The sequence below is a fragment of the Acipenser ruthenus genome, chromosome 12, assembly GCF_902713425.1.
Source record: "Acipenser ruthenus chromosome 12, fAciRut3.2 maternal haplotype, whole genome shotgun sequence".
Lineage (NCBI taxonomy): Eukaryota > Metazoa > Chordata > Actinopteri > Acipenseriformes > Acipenseridae > Acipenser > Acipenser ruthenus.
Window position 1 is genome coordinate 36,348,650 of NC_081200.1, and position 16,301 is coordinate 36,364,950.

The 16,301-nt window shown below is 39.2% G+C and overlaps 1 protein-coding gene across 2 annotated transcripts; it reads right to left on the reverse strand.

Moving 5' to 3' along the window:
• Nucleotides 1–836: 836 nt before the first annotated feature.
• LOC117417234 (lysine-specific demethylase 4A-like) lies at nt 837–15,846 on the reverse strand. 2 transcript variants are annotated; one of them, XM_034029219.3, is made up of 22 exons: nt 15,747–15,846; nt 13,976–14,141; nt 13,498–13,673; nt 11,779–11,893; nt 11,220–11,413; nt 10,701–10,750; nt 10,223–10,326; nt 9,685–9,822; nt 9,058–9,293; nt 8,661–8,836; nt 7,948–8,432; nt 7,510–7,618; nt 7,159–7,340; nt 6,578–6,773; nt 5,491–5,567; nt 5,006–5,061; nt 4,362–4,470; nt 4,076–4,264; nt 3,551–3,721; nt 3,189–3,308; nt 2,867–2,959; nt 837–2,647 (listed from the first exon to the last, which is right to left on the reverse strand). In XM_034029219.3, the coding sequence occupies exons 2-22, from the start codon at nt 14,111–14,113 to the stop codon at nt 2,510–2,512; spliced, it is 3,252 nt and encodes a 1,083-aa protein (XP_033885110.1). In that variant the 5' UTR covers nt 14,114–14,141; nt 15,747–15,846; the 3' UTR covers nt 837–2,509. The 2 variants fall into 2 exon arrangements, with proteins under 2 accessions (XP_033885110.1, XP_033885109.1); XM_034029218.3 differs by having other exon boundaries at nt 15,629–15,760.
• Nucleotides 15,847–16,301: the final 455 nt, after the last annotated feature.

The following is a 16,301-nucleotide window of genomic DNA, read 5'->3' on the forward strand; positions in this document are numbered from 1 at the left end:
AAAGGTTTATTTGCAATTTGTATTCTGTTTCGTACATTGCATGATTATGTACAAGTAGGTCACTTTCCACAGCACCAAATGTTCTGATCATATTTTTAATGTATAACTTGAAGGATACAAAAGGGCAACATGGGAACTAAAATTCAATTGGAGCTGAAAATAGCCATAAGGGGCACCACCAACACACAGCTATCACTTAATGATTTATTTTCACATCTTGACTTATTTTTTGCTAAGTAGCCTTCTCACATTTCCAATAGTAACTCTGCAAATTGCTTCAGTATTTTCAAAAGGTGAGGGTGGTGTACAAGGTCAGCATATTTACGCATTATTATATTCTCAGGATTTCGTCCGACTTCTGAGGACCTTTTCTTTTACCTCAGTTTCCACTTCTCACCTGATGAGCCGTTTGTTGTCTTAAAGCTAGTGTATTTAATATACAGGCATATATCCAGTTGATGATTTTAAAAGGGATCAGCAATTTAACTCTACATGTCTGACAATCTCAAAGTCTGCTTCTGTAGGTTTCTCCTGAAAGATGATGTGAATATAAAAATGGCCTTTTACAAAATGTTTGCTAAAGGTAGACATTAAAAACCAAACCTTGAATGAAGGGAATGATTTTCAGTGGTATGAATATATTAGATTCAAAAGTGAAGTAGAATATTTATGATTATTGAGCTTAGCCCTAAGTGTGCTCTAGCCTACCATAAGAAACATACATAGTGCAATTGTAGTTCTTGCAATCTATGACCTTGGGTTATTTGAGCCTGTTTGTGTACTACATTGTGCACTGCTGAAGAACAAAAACAACAAAATAAATAAAACCTCCAGAGAAAATTTCAGCCCACATCCTTGACTGGAACAGTGGTCATTTTATTGGTCAAAGCTGATGTGTTACATGGCTAATGCTAGAAATACAGTTGATGCCAAGCACTGTAGAAGGAGCTGTGTTCAAAATACTTTAAATACAGGCTGTAAGAATGCTGGCAATACTGTTTTTAGTGAAGACAGTTGGTGTAAGGGGCAGAATTTATTTTTCACAAGATACAGTTTGCATTTTAAATAATCCTACATGCAACTGGTATCCAGAGACATTTCATCATAAACTATGTGTAAACAAGAACATGACGCTTAAGGAAAAAAAAACATACAAATATTTTGGCAACACTTAATTTGAAGTTGTCAGAATTTCAAAAAACATGTATGTATTTATTTATTTTTAAACCCCAAAACTAATTTAGTTACACAGGAAAGCAAGTTGAGATGTAACAACCTTCGCATTGATTGCAAGAATGATTCTGTTGTGAACTCTTGTGAAGTGCACAATACTGCTAGTGTTCAACCAATGTCTATTAAAACATGTGACTAAAGGTGTATGTGTATCAAATAAGTGACACACATGTTTATTGCAGGTACTTTATGAAGTGTTTCTTTCCAACTGTAACTTGGACAAGCAAGATATTTTGCAGACAGGGGGTGGACAAGCCCAAGTTCATCCTATAGAGTTTAAATGCAGAAATAAACCTTTAAACAATACCTGAAACAAAACTAACAAAACCCCTGTAAAATGACAAATACATATACACACACACATGCACATCTTGGGTTTCGTAACTGTAAGAACGCTTTCAAATTGAAGATCAAAGTTAAATAAGGGGCAATTAAATGCTTTACATTTACAAGTGAGCCTTAAGGAAGGTAACCGATTTAAAATAAAAATACAACAAATTAATTAGAAGTGCTGAAAAACCAGCAAAAGTATCTGGCTTGCAAATAAAAACACTGGAGCAGAATTTATTTATAAAACAATACATTCTATAGAACGTAATTTGGTGAATATACCAAGTTTCTACAGGCTTACATTTCAGCCAGGTATAAAAACTAATACAATGGCATAGAAAACTTCAGTTGAAATTTGCATGGAAAAAAAGCTTCTACTTTTTTAAAATTTTTTGAAATGGCTCTTCTGTTTTTAGCCCCACCCTACCAAATTCCACTGTGTGTTTCTTATATTTGGCAATTATCCAATGAAGAGACACAACGTCTTGTTTCAAGAGTCAAAAATCCTGGGCCACTTGTTTGTGTGTAACAAGTTTTCAAAATGCATCTTTTAGTTGAAGCTCCATTCCGTCTGTTCCACCATGAAGCTGAAACTCCAAATTGCTCACTTTGCACAGGAATCTGAGATTCGTGTTGTAGTTGTCAGAAATAAACAATGAACAAAAAGGAAGTTGGGCAACTCATGTCACTGCAAACTTAGATGGTTTTCTACTGTGAAAGTTAAATGAGGACCTGATGACTGTGATGCAGAAGTTACAAGGTGTATTAATGCAAGCAAATGGCATTGTACTTACTCCAAAACATCCAGTTGTTTTTTTTTTTTTGAGCTTTTAAAAATCATTCAACAGAAATTCACTCAATAATTTAATTTTTAGAGGGTCCTCTATTGTTTGTAGGTCTCCCAGTCTGTGCCAATAGTTTTTTTGGTTAGAGTACAGAAAAGCGATTACTCCATGATGGCACGGTATACTACTGGCTCGATGTAGTCTCCCCGGTACTTGGAGTTTATAACCCGCTGCCGCTTGGTCTCCTGTTTCACCTCTTTCTCTGTGAAGATCCCAAAACGCATGTCTGATGCAACTGACTGGAGAAGGACCACAAAATATAAATGAGTACACATAATATACTGTATACTTTTTAAAATGTACAATCTTACACATGCTACTACCCTAAATTGAGTTGTTATATTTTTATATTAAACCCTAATTTTGTTTTGAATTATATTCCAATTCTATCTTTTCCCTGCTTATAAATTTACTCAGAATAACTCAAAACTCACACGCTCAAAGGGGAAACTACTTACCAGCCTTGTTTTAACACGCTTTGGTAGCTCTTCATCGAGGGTGTAAACATCATCCCTCTTGGCCGATAGCTGCGATCCATCCTCAAACTCTACCTATATTAAAAAAAGAAATAGAAAAAATGTAAAAAATGCAAGAGTTTTTTATGTTATGAAAAAATATACAGTCATCATTATATCACACACTGGGTTGCTGGCGTGCACACTAGCATGAACAGGCAGCTCTAGGAAACTTGCATATTTTCCAAAAATACCGATCCTAAAAGAAGTTCAAGATGGGAAAGCTATGTTATTGAACCACTTAGTTAGTGATTAAGTTTTTTACCTGATACATCTGGACAACATGTGCTGCCACAAACTTAGCTCCATAAACCAGCCCATCAGTCCACCGCACCTGCACAACCTCGGATTCCGCTGGGGGCCCCAGCTGCTGGCAGTCTCGGCTCTATACCAAAAAAAAAAACCCTTAATGCTTAATTAGTGTTATGGGTTTGATGCAGAGTTTTTACTGTCTCTTTAAAACACGATAATGCCAAAGGTTCATTAACATTAATATGGTACTGTAATGTAGTTATTTCTGTGTAATTCTGTTATTATCAAAGCCTTTTTATTTATATTCCCAACTGCCTGTACATATAACCACATTACAGGTAACTTCAGAAGAGGGTTTATACTCCCTACACCTACCACAATGTCCTCTGGGAAAAGGTTGTCGCTGAAGGAGCCATCATCGAAGTTCACCTCGTAAAAGGTTTCTTTGGTGAGACTCACCACCTCACTCTGGTAGTATCGCCCATTTTTGTGTTTACAGATCACCTTCTGTCCGACAGAGAGCTCACGCAGGGCTGCCTTATTGCGCTGACAGAAAGAAGGAAAACACGGTTACTTATTGATCTGCCCAGTGTAACCACTGGGATAATTCAAACATGCGTTATCGGTTTGATGTTTGTTAAGTCTCTTTGAACATGGTAAATGTTTTTGTTGAAGAAAACAACCAGCTGCACGATCTGCACAATTTCACCTTCCTAGGAGACAGACCTGCACCCATTGGAATCATATCTGTAGATCGTAATTTCCCAAATATTTTAATAAAATAGTTTCAGAATACACATGAGGAAAGACATTTGCCAGTCATTGAAGGATATGTTATTTTCCTGGAAAACACAAAATATGTTCAATTTTAATGCCTGTTTGTTTAGAAAATACACTTACCTCTGTTTGAATAGGTCCTTTGTGGCGGAAGCAGGTAATGAACACAACGAAGGGCCAATCATCAGACTGCATGAGGACTCCTGCTGCTTGTGCGCAGGTAGCATGGAAGGAGGTGGGGCAGCGACCATGCGAGCACTGCACACAGCATCCTGCAGCCCTTTTCATCCGCTTTTTGCAGTAATAGCATTTCTGTGGAAGTCACCAGTGCAAACGTGGTTATTGATAAGGCTCATTATCCTATCATTCAAATCCAATGGGTCCACCTGTAAGTGACAATTTTACTTGCCAATTTAAACCTCTGCAAGGGTATCCCACTGAGATCCACAGGACTGCGTTCTGCAAGGTTCACAAATCGTGCTTCCAACACTGCCACTGCACAGAGTACATGCACCCACCTAGAAGTGACAGAAAAAATAAGCAGGTTAACATACCACACGTCACTAACATGTTTAGACACTTTAACCCTTTGCGGTCCTATGTCGGACCAGGTCCGGATCTGAGCAACACACATAGCCCCGGCACCACAGAGATAACATGGCCATAAACAAACAAGATAGCTGCTTCTTCATCCAGCTCTCAAAGAATATCACAGACATTTGCAGAGCTTTTTGGATGTTATAGCAATAAAATAATGACTTGGATCGCATTATTGAGAAGTGTGATCAGGAGATGATTTATTAGTATGCACGACTATGAAGAGGTATGTGAAAAATACAGCGAACGAGGGATGGGGCGGGGCTGGAGATGCAGTACAGAGTGTCCTGTTGCTATGCAGTGCCTTTTAAACCTGTTTTACTGTGAAAAAAATACTTTTAAACAGCGCGTCTAAAATAAACTGCGGGTGTGAAAATAAAATTGGACCCGACGCGCTGAATAAATGGACCACAAAGGGTTAATGACTGAATTAAATAAATAGTTATATGGACTAACTTGTCATTGTTGGCTCTCTGCAGGGCCCCTCCTCTCAGTGAACATAAACAGCAACTCTGTGGAAGCGAAAAGAGAAGAGTTAAAAAACAAAATCTTCACAATAAAGTTCAGGGTACTTATTGTCCAGGTCCTACTACAATATTGTTAGACAGTATTAGGTAGCAATTGGACAGTGGGCCCCAATTATGGTTTTAGGACACAGTTAAAACTAAAACAAATTAATTTTAGAAAAAACACAAAAGAAACATAAATTAAAATTAAACTTTGGCCAGTTTATTATTACATTTGTTCTAATGCCAAAAAAAAAAAAAGGCACAATCTTTTAAAGGGGGATTCATCTGTCTGGTTGAGAATGAACCTGTGAATTTATCTACCAGTTTTATTTATTTATCTACCAGTTTTATTTGTCAGAGAACACTGCAACCCTATAGCTTCTGCTTCTGGGAGAGGAGCAGCAATAGGATTAGCATCAAGTGAAATTCTACCTCCGTCATGGCATTTGCTTCACATCGGGAACACTTCCAGTCATTAGACACTTTCTCGGGAGCAACACCATAACAACCTGTGGGGGAGGGAGACAAGAAACAAAGCAAAAAAGTGAAAGTAAATAATTAAGAATGGACAAACTAATATGACCTTATACATAAAGACCACAATTAAATCCTTCACTCAATACTGTTTTAAATACCGTTTTACTTGGTTACGAGATTAAATATTGATTGTCTTTTTCTATGTTGCTATGCTAGCATTATTTTGCCCGTGTACTTTGTTTGAACTTAAGGTTGTGTGGTCAAGACGAGCATTTTCTGTGACATTCTAAAATGTAAAAATAACCCAAGTATGAGCAGATGGAGGCAGACTGTAGTATATGAAGGCTGTTTGAACTCTTACAACCTTCTTCATTAAAATATCTGTTGGCAGGATCTGCGATTGAGTGCATGGGCTGTGAGCATATTGAGGGTTCATTCTGCAAAAAATGTCCGGAACTTAAGAATTGAACTGAGGGAAGCGAGAAGAAAATACATGCAAATGCTAAACTCCACTTAGAAAACTGTTAAAGAAGAAGTAAACAAATCCGTGGTTAAATAAAGCATAGCTAGATCTGATGTTAGATTAGAGGAAGAAAAGATGACTGCTCCACTCTGTTCTCTAAAAGAGATTAAAAAAAAAACTACCTTACTACCGTTCTTACTGCTTGCTGTTTTCTAAGTTTAATAAAGCATTGGTATTAAACTGACTAATTGTTATATTGAGCAAATATTTTGGGTCTATACACAAAATATAACTCACTAGTAAAATGGGTAACAATATTCAAGGCAAAGTGCAAATGGTAAAGGGTATTACACTTAGCACTGTGCTAAGGGATGCAGCAGTCAAGGTGTTCCCTTAATATCACGTGAGAAAGCTTAGGTAATATTATGACTGAATAGGTTTCTTTACCAGGAATTTCACTTTAAAAATAACCAATACAGTAAATCTCCCCTAACCTAATGTTATTAGGAGTTAACTAAATGCAGCTGAACCAATACCATGAAGAGTGACTGGATGAAGAGGTCAGACCACTATACTCACTGGTGTGGACCCGGACGCAGCAGTTGGAGCAGGTGATAAGCAAGCTGGTGCCATCTTCCTCCAGGTAAGGGGCAGAGAAGTTTAGGTCATTGCTGACCTCATTTGTAGAGAAACACATTTCAGGGATAAGGGGCTTTGTCCTGAGCCTGCCCTCTGAGTCCATCAAAGTGCTCTGGTTATTGCCATTGTACTCTGACTAGAAACACAGAACATTGATAACATTAGCATAGATAAATTATGTATACATATATTATATTCTAGTTAAGGGACATGAAATGTGCAAATAAAGGTAACATTAAAAGCAGCTGTAATAACAGTAAGCAAAATTATAGTATTATTTTTTTACCTTACAACAGTAAATTAAATAAGTCATGCTTCATTATTACAGCAGTGGGAAATAGCTCATCAGCACAAAAATACTGCCAAGACATTAAGCTGAATTGCCAAAACCTAATTATAGAAAATGATTTCTCCCAGTATACTACCAACTGTCCATATCCATAAACATTCTCCAACTGAATTGGGTGCTAGCAGCACAATTCATTTAATTTCATTTGAGATTTGACCGTGGGTGTTTTTACCTGGTGGTATGTCTGGAACAGCATGCAAACTGCACAGTAAGGAGGTTCCAAACCCATGTTCTGATTGTACTCCCACTCTGCCTGCAGGTTATGGGGCCGGGTTTGCCAAAGGTTAGTAAGAGACTTTGCCCACTGTTCGGTCTCGGCAGTGTCCTCATCCAAATGGATCTGCTCTTGCATTTCTAAAGAAATTAAATAACACATTTTTTTTAGAGGGACTGCTTTCTCAATGTCCTTTACAGTACAAATAGACCAAAAAATAAACGAGACGACAGGGCGTACAAAAACTGTGACAAAACAAAACAAAACAAAAAAAAAACACACAGAGGATTCTCCGACGCTCCTACATACCTTCATCACTGAAACAGTCTTTAACTAAAGGGTGGTGACGAGGTAGTTTGTCCAGAGGCTGCCTTTTGCTCTTTAGGTTCTTCACAGAGTCTGTGTCCTCTTCAGCAATCTGGGGGTAAATGACATCACACTGCAAAGTTGTTTATTTTACGTATTTTTATTTCACCAGGAAGAACACTCCATTGAGTTTAACAATGGTGCCATGGGGAAAACACTATACCTATTTTGGGCAAATATCTTAAAATATTTGTGCTGAACACACACACACACACAATATAAAAATATATAACTGGGTAGATCAAATCAAGATCTTCACTGTCACAGCGACCCTGTCAGCACAGAATTATTAAAATAGTATATGTTCAATTTTAAATAGGGACTGCCCTTAACTACAACCAAGATTTTACTATTTAGTCAGTTTTGTATGTCTACGCTCACCTGTGCATCACCTTGCTCCTTGCCACTCATCCCAGTGTTGACCTTCCTCTCTGATGGACTGCCAGCTCCTGCTTCACTGTAGCTCCCCTTAGCGTAGCTGTGAACATGCAGCACTTCAGCTGGGCTCAGAGTCTTGCTCAGAACCAGACAGGCTGCTCCTGATCTCGGCAGGCATGGGGGAGCTCCACCAGTGAGAGAATCTCCACTTGTTCCAGCGACAACAGGGCTTTGAGGTCTGGAGGCATGGCTAACTTCCTTGGAGATGTGGCTATTTACAATGTGTTTCTGGCTTTCTGGTACGTGGGGGAGGTCAACATCATCATGGGCAGGGGAAGTTTCATTATAATGAACAGTGGGGTTTTCCACTTCATGTAAAGAGCACTCAACCAGAGGGGTGGGACTTACAGACTGGTCTACAACCACCTCTCCCACAGTTTCACATTTCACTGGCTGCAGCTCTTCCATCTTTGCTGGCAAGAAAGAATCTAAAATAAAACAAATACATACATTTTTTTAAAAGCCTCTGTAATTAATATTAGCTTTACAATAGTTTCTGTAGGTCGTATACTAAAGAGGTTCATGGACGGATGACTTCACATTCCTCAGGATGGTCTTGTGGGTTCAACAACAATAACTTCTAAATGCATCTTAAAAACAAGTCTTGAGACACACACACAAATACATATTGCCACCCCATCACAGCCCAAACTTACCTTGATGGCCAAGTTCCTCAGTGCAGTCCATTCCTTGCTGGTGATCCTGCTGGGTGGAGATTGCTTCTTCCTCACACACTTCCACTTCATAATGTAAGTCTTCTTTTGGGAGGACCTCTTGGGGGACCTCCAAACACACACGATGTCTTTTAGTCCCAATTCTATGCTTGATGAGGCTGTGTAAAGAAAATAATCTAATTAATTACGAATAAACCTAAAAATACCTGTAATATATTTCACATCAATTAATATATGTTAAACTGCAGCACCACTTCAAGCAAATACTGTAATTGATCCCCCCCCCCCCCCCCCCCAATAACTAGACTATACCGATCTCACAAGTATGATCACTCTGACCCATGTACAGCACCAAAATCTTCTAATCTTAAATGATTACCTCTTTTTGTTGTTTACTGTAGTCTCACTTTCATCAATGCTGCCTACACTGGAGTTCATCTCCGTTTCACTATCCCCGTTTCCCTCTTTTAGAAATTCGGCTGCCTCTGGAGTTGGCCGGGAGTGGTCAATGACAGCATTGTCCTTCCCAGCTTTCCACTGCTTGTAGCGATCAGGCTGGAACTTCTGCACAAACACATCCATAGAGATCTTCACCATGTCCTTCCGACAGGAGCACTATCAGAGACACAGACATTAACACTTAGCAATCGGGGAATAAATAAAGGACAATATCTCAAACCTTTTTACCATATGTAAAGATTAGTGGTGCAACAATTAATCAATGCATCAATTATTGATCATCTGTCCTTAAATTTCCAGAGCTTCGATTACACATTGGTTTGCATTAAAACTTTGAGTGCGTGAGTGTGCTTCTTTTAGTGCTAGTACGCTAGACAAACACATCAGCGTGTTGCTAGGATACACACTTTAAGTCTCTACATTCGCGTTGGATATAACCCACTGGTGAGTCTATGCATTTTTTTGCACTAAAATGTGACAAGAACACAGCATACCTTTTATGTTATGCATAATAATTTCAAAAGAATGCCAATATTATATCCCATACCAGTGTTGCCTGCTTCCCATACTCAATCCAACGTTGGGTTGCAAAATTTGTTGACTCAGCACAGTTGAAGCCATGGTTGAAACCAGCATGGTACCCATAGGGAAATGTGATCATGAACTCGCCGGCTTCCTGAGTAATCTGAAATAAAATAAATGAGTACTTGAACGTATTGCTCAGTGCATTAATTTTCCATGACTCGAAGCACAATACGCAAGACAACCCTATAAACATAGATGACTTTTGTTAAAAGAAGACTATATGGAATCCCAAGACTCATTTTTTCTTTTTTTAAACCAACAGCAAGAGTATTTGTCAGTAATGTTAGAATGCAGGTCTGCTGTCTAGACGAAACCTGAAATCTAACAGTAAATGTAACGTTACATTTAGTCCATCTTATTAATGGGAAAATAATTTCTGTTCAGTACAGCCTACCCTAGGACATGAGAAAGCCACAAACAACAAATAGCAAGTGCCAGTGACTGAAAGCAGAAGGGCTCCACAGTGCTTTTGTTTCACTTGGACAAAAAATGACAAATACCTTGTCAAAGGGAATGCCATACTTCTTCAAGATAGATGGGGAGATCAGGGTCATTTTGTGTCGAAGGAAGGCCTCACAGTTCTGGGCACTCCCTGGGAAAAAGCCTACAAAAAAACATTTAAAGGAAATATTAGGAAGTCCAAGGTTAGCTCCTTTATAGGTAACATCAGGTAGTCCAAGATTAGTGTGACTGAGGGTCTGTCAAACTAGCCAATAGTGTTTTATTAATTGTTTAACATAAATATATACTTTACCGAGGATCTTGCCACTTACACAATGCAAAAGTTAAATTATCAAAATGTTTAATCTCGTAAAGATTAACAGGATTATATAAAATACTTACAACTGCTAATCAAAAGCAGCCATGCATGTACCAATAAGGATATTTCATGTACCTACTAGCCCTCTAGAAATATATCCACCTGTTTAAACAAACGCACAAGCATGCACATTTAGTGTTAATATTTCCAATAAATACCTTTTGCCAGTCTCTCCAATCGCTTCCCATGTTCTGGAGGAACACAATACCTATGGCACACAAATGAACAGTTAAATCCATAATCATCTTGTTGCAAATCCAGGGTTTATGATAGTGTTCAAAACATCTGTTGGCGCTGGGCAGACAGATTACTGTAAATGTTATTAAATTCAAAGAACAATCTATAACTTGGTCTACAATTTATATCTGTCAGTGGATTAAAGACATCCATTTCTTGTAATTTTTTTTTCCCTCATCAAGAAAAGCAAAACTTTTGATACAAAAGATTTTTCCTAAAATTCTTTGTTTTCAGGAAATTTCTACAAATTATAAAATTTCCATTTGGGTATGTAAACTTTTGACTACAACTGTATGTATGTATGTATATTTTTTTATGCGAAGCATCTCATTTCTATAAAGGTATTACCCCCTCCTTGGAATGCATGCATTATAATCTTACTACTACAAAAAAATAATAAAAAGATAAGCCTCAGCAAAAATGCTATATAGAAACAATACCAGGATTTAGGCTCTCCAAAGTGCAGGTAGTTAATGCTGTACAGGTCCATATCCTCAATGTGCCATGCAAATGTAGTCTTCCACATCCCAAAGTACAGGTATGGTGTGTTTACACCCTCTATAGTAATTCCGCTCTCTAACTCCACCGTATCCAGGATCGTATTCAGATGGCCAATGTTCCACTCTGTGATGTCCTACAGATAGATACATATAAACAAATAATAAAATAGAAAAATCTCACATCCATATCAGTTAAATATTTTCTGTTGACCAATTAAACTCCAATAATTCAAAACAATACCAATTTAACTGCAGGTAACTTTATACAATTAGAATGTTTGTGGACCACATTCAACACATCCAACAACTTTTGCATTGTAAAAGCAGACACACATGCCGGAAATTACCAGGCAAAGGTATCCATTAACCTGCCGTAGCTATGTAGTATTGTATTTGGCATCAAATCCGGTGACTTAATGCTGTACTGTAATTCACAATTGTAACTAGAAAAATAAAAGTTCCTCAGTAAATATCAGTTTCAATAATAAGACTCACTCACTGGATCATAGAGCGTCCCATTTACATCTGCGCCATAAATGGGTGGATTGAATGTCAGGTTCTTCCAGTATTTCCTTTCAAGCTCCTCAAAATCAGTATAATGTGGATTGCAGAACCTACAGAACACAGGTTATAAGACAGTCGGTAATTACAGACCCATTTCTCTCTTATCAAACATTTAAGGGGGCCCCCCCGAGTGGCACATCCGGTTAAGGCACTCCGCGTGGAGTGCAGGATGCACCCAATAGCCTGGAGGTCGCCGGTTCGAGTCAAGGCTCTTCCACTGCCGATCGTGGACAAGAGCTCCCAAGGGGCGGCACACAATTGGCCGAGCATCGCCTGGGTGGGGAGGGCTTAGGTCGGCTAGGGTGTCCTTGGCCCACCGCGCACCAGCAACCCCTGTAGACTCGCTGGCCCCCTGTGAGCTGCCCAGAACTGCGTTGTCCTCCGACGCTGTAGCTCCGAGTTGGCTGCATGGCGAGCCTGCAGAGTGAAAAAAGGCGGTTGGCTGACAGCACACGTCTAACAGCGTGTGTTCTCCTTCGCCGCTCCCGAGTCAGAGCGAGGATGGTGGTGCTGAGCCGAGCCTAAAAATAACTGGATTACCTATTTCAAATTGGGAGGAAAAAAACGGGGTAAAAATCAATTGCCGACTACTAAATTAAAAAAAACAACACACATTTAATACACCCTTTATTACCTGTTGAAGTAACAGAGTGTTTCAGGGTGCTCACATTGAGAAGGTGCCTATCTATTTCATAGCCCTTCTTTTGTCCTCAGAAAAGGACAGCCACTACAAGACTTTCCAAAAAAACCCAGATGTGACTGAGTAGTTGGAAGACACGGGGGGCTATTGAAATACAGCATGTGGAGAACTTTGCTTTCCTGATATGTACAAGGCTTCGCACAATGAAACTTTCAGAGTGCTTGAGATGTGCATTACCTACTGAGATAGTGTGTTAATCTCATTGCAAACGAGGCAGTCAGGAATACAGAAATTTAGAACATGAACCCTCACAAAAAAGATAAATGAGCGAGTGTGACAGGGAGGACCCAATCGCTGGTTCAGCAACGTTGCTGCTTTGCTAAACAGGAAGGCTGGCCTGGACCTGAGCTGATTGGGAGGTCCCGATTGGCTGGGTGGTGCCAGAGTTCAAGGCAGATTGCAAGGCCACAGACCCACAGACGTGAACTGCGCTGCGCTCCCGTGTTTATACCCAGGAGGAGAGCATCAGCTCCGCAGGATAACTACTACGGATCCCTTCAACTGCCAGACGGATCCTATGAAGGCGCTGCCCAGCCAGGACCATCAGAAAAATCCGGAGTAGCCGGGATGCAGGGACTTCAGGAGCAACAGCAGTAGTTTAGTTTAGGGGATGTTAATCCCAACCAGTATAGAGAGGGATTCGTAGTGTAGTAGGTTCCTGGAGCGGGACATTCCTTTTAGTGGGACTAGTGCTCGCCATCTGTGGGCAAACCTATTTTTAGCTTTGTTTTGTTTTCTTTATTAAATCCAGTGCTAGGATTACCGTTGTTGGTACTCTGGCGCCAGGGCCTGTGTTGTTTATTAAATCTGCATGCCTGTGCGACGTGTCAATACCTAATGCTTTGTGTCTGACTCCTTATTATTCAGTGACGACCCACAAAGGTAATATCCCCGTTATAGCGAGAATGATATCACAGCAAGAAGTCACAGTTACATTATGCTGACAATGCTTACTTGTCACTGTTTGCAATCTTGCGAAACTCCCGCAAAGTCATTGGTTTCTTCTGGATGTTGTACTGGGTGAAGAGACCCGACTGCCCAGTGACCACCTGCTGGATTGGAGCTGGGATCACCAGCTCATCGATGCCATCGTAGCACCTCCGGGGTTTCCAGTCTTTTGGAGGGACAATCTGCAAAGGATAAAGACTGGTCATACAGTGCACAGCAAGTCCCCAAAAGCCCATATATTAAAAATCATTACTCACTGAAAAGTTCTGTGCCATTAGCCCCAGCACCAAAAACACACAGGATTGTGATCACAAAACAGTATTATATTTAAAAAACATCAGCAAACTTTGTAGTGGGTGAGGAGTAAATGGAATGCATTTTTTAAATTTTTATTACAACAACAGGTTGATTTCATTAAATGGTTTTCACTACAGTATAAACACAATACACACGTACATTTACAAAGGTTATGATGCACCATTACCTTAGCCAGCCCTGCTCTGTGAGCCCCTTGAGACTCAATGTAGGCAACATAGCGGCTGAAATTTTGAAACTCCTCCCTTGTGGGATAAAAGGTCATTATCCGACAGCTGGGATTTTGAGATGCTGAGTCAGAAGCCATCCTTCCAGTATTTTACCTTCTTTCTGCTCTGAAATAAATGTAAAAAAAGGGCTTTGAATCATCATTTTTGCTAATAATATTTAGATTGACACTGCAAGCATAATACATTATTATTATTTTTATTATTATTATTATTAGAGAATCGAGTTTCATGTAGTCCAAATGAAAGGTTTTCGATTTAAAAAACAAATTGTGAATGAATAAACAATTTACAGCTGTTGTACTGTAGTGTAAAAATAGGACTATTTGCACAGTCTTTAGCCTCCTCTACTGCCACGCTTCACCGCTTGTATTTGTGTTCTCTCTATCTCGTGTTTATGAGACACATGCTGGCTTAAAAAGACAATGGGCGATGTTCTGTTTTTCTTCAACTTTGAACTTGCAATCCAAATATCAAATTATGTTTTGGGTGCCAAAAGCCACCGCAGACTCAGGGGTGCAGATCTTTGTTTTTTTTTTTGTTGTTTTTTTTTTTTAAATTGGTGCTAAACTGTTTTGCAGTTGTGTGGAGAAGTGTGGGTGGGTCATGCGAGTAGTCCAGACCAATGAGAAACGATCAAGATATATGGTTGCTAAGGAATAAAAGTCTGCAGTCAATCTAGCACGTACGTTCAAAAAAGATCGAACTTGCTGCAGAACAGGCAGTCTGTCTCCAGTCGCTTAAAGAACACCCGTGCGATAAAGCTTCACAGTCTGCACCAATATCCTCGTTACAGTTACATTAAACAAACTACACAATAAGGAGTGCACGCTTTACACTTAATTTAGGTACAGTGCTGTTGCAAACTACAATTAAATGTACAGAGAGTACTACCGTCCGTGACAAAGACGGCATTATTCCTTAAATTTAGCTTCCCAAATAGCTAGTACTGTAGCCACAAATAATAATCGATGCGGTTCATTTCATCCTCTTCTCAGACATGTTTATTTATTATTTATAAACGAGAGGTCGATCTGACGTATAGGGGTAACACACTATTTAGCTTTCAGTTTTTCACAGCGAGCTTTATTATTACACAAACAGTTTGTATTTTAAAGAAATCACATTGGCTCTACGTTTAAACTAAACGACTGATTGTAAATGAATGTACTCCAGTCATTGTCCTATCTCTCCGCCTGGCGTTTTTGGCATCGAGTACGGCCCCCCGCCCGATTGAAACACAATTTATGAAGCCAGATCTCGGGATCGGATTGGCTGCCATCCACGTCTATCAGGGAGCCTTGAGGCCCTGGCTCGAGAAAGACACGCAAGAATGAAAAATAAAAGGAAACCGTCAAAATTGTAGACATTCTTTTTCTAAGATTATTTTATATAAGCATTTCTGAAGACCACTGTCGCCTACACATGTATATTTGAACAACGGCACACAATCGCACAGTAATACAGCAGTACGGTACGGAAATATGGCAGAACGTATTCATCTCAGTAATATGCCTTTTTAAGTGAACGTACAACTTTTTTTTTTTTTTTTTTTTAAACTCTCCCAAAACGAAATTAAGGTTTTTTTTACTCACTGCTGTTGACTAAATTTCTTCGTTCGTGTCAGTTGCTTTCCCGTTTTTTAATAATATTGTTGTATTATTGCGGATTTCGGGATTTTTAGCCCAAGACAGAACGTCCTCCATTACTTACTATACGCATGCGCCTTCTTCATTTGTTTACCACTCGCCTCTGCTGGCTAACCAATCAGGATATTCAATAGTGACAAGGAAGTGGGACTAACCCTTTCAGCATGACCAATTGCAGTAGTATATTTGCCACACTTAAAGAAACAGGATGATGCTTTAATGACTACAACAAAAAAAACTGTCACATGGTGAGAATAGGTGACACGCCAAGCATAGATAAAAACACAGACCAAGTAGTTTAAGTCGATTTGCAAATATTAATGTCATGGGCATGGACCTATTCCCACGTGTGTGAGCTAACTTTGGTGGAGTCTGCAGGGCTAAATAAAAAAGCATCCGAAATATTCACAAAAAAGGCAAAACACCTGCATTGTATGTGTTAAGCAAAATGCAAAACGTTCCGTGACTGTTTGGCAATGATGATGGCACTAGTAGCGTAACTTCTGGTTATTATAATATATGTAAAACATTAATGTAAAACAAAGTGGGTCATTTGCTATTCACAGTAGAATGCACATTTCTGTTTTATGCCGTAGTGCAGTTACATAGCTCCCATACA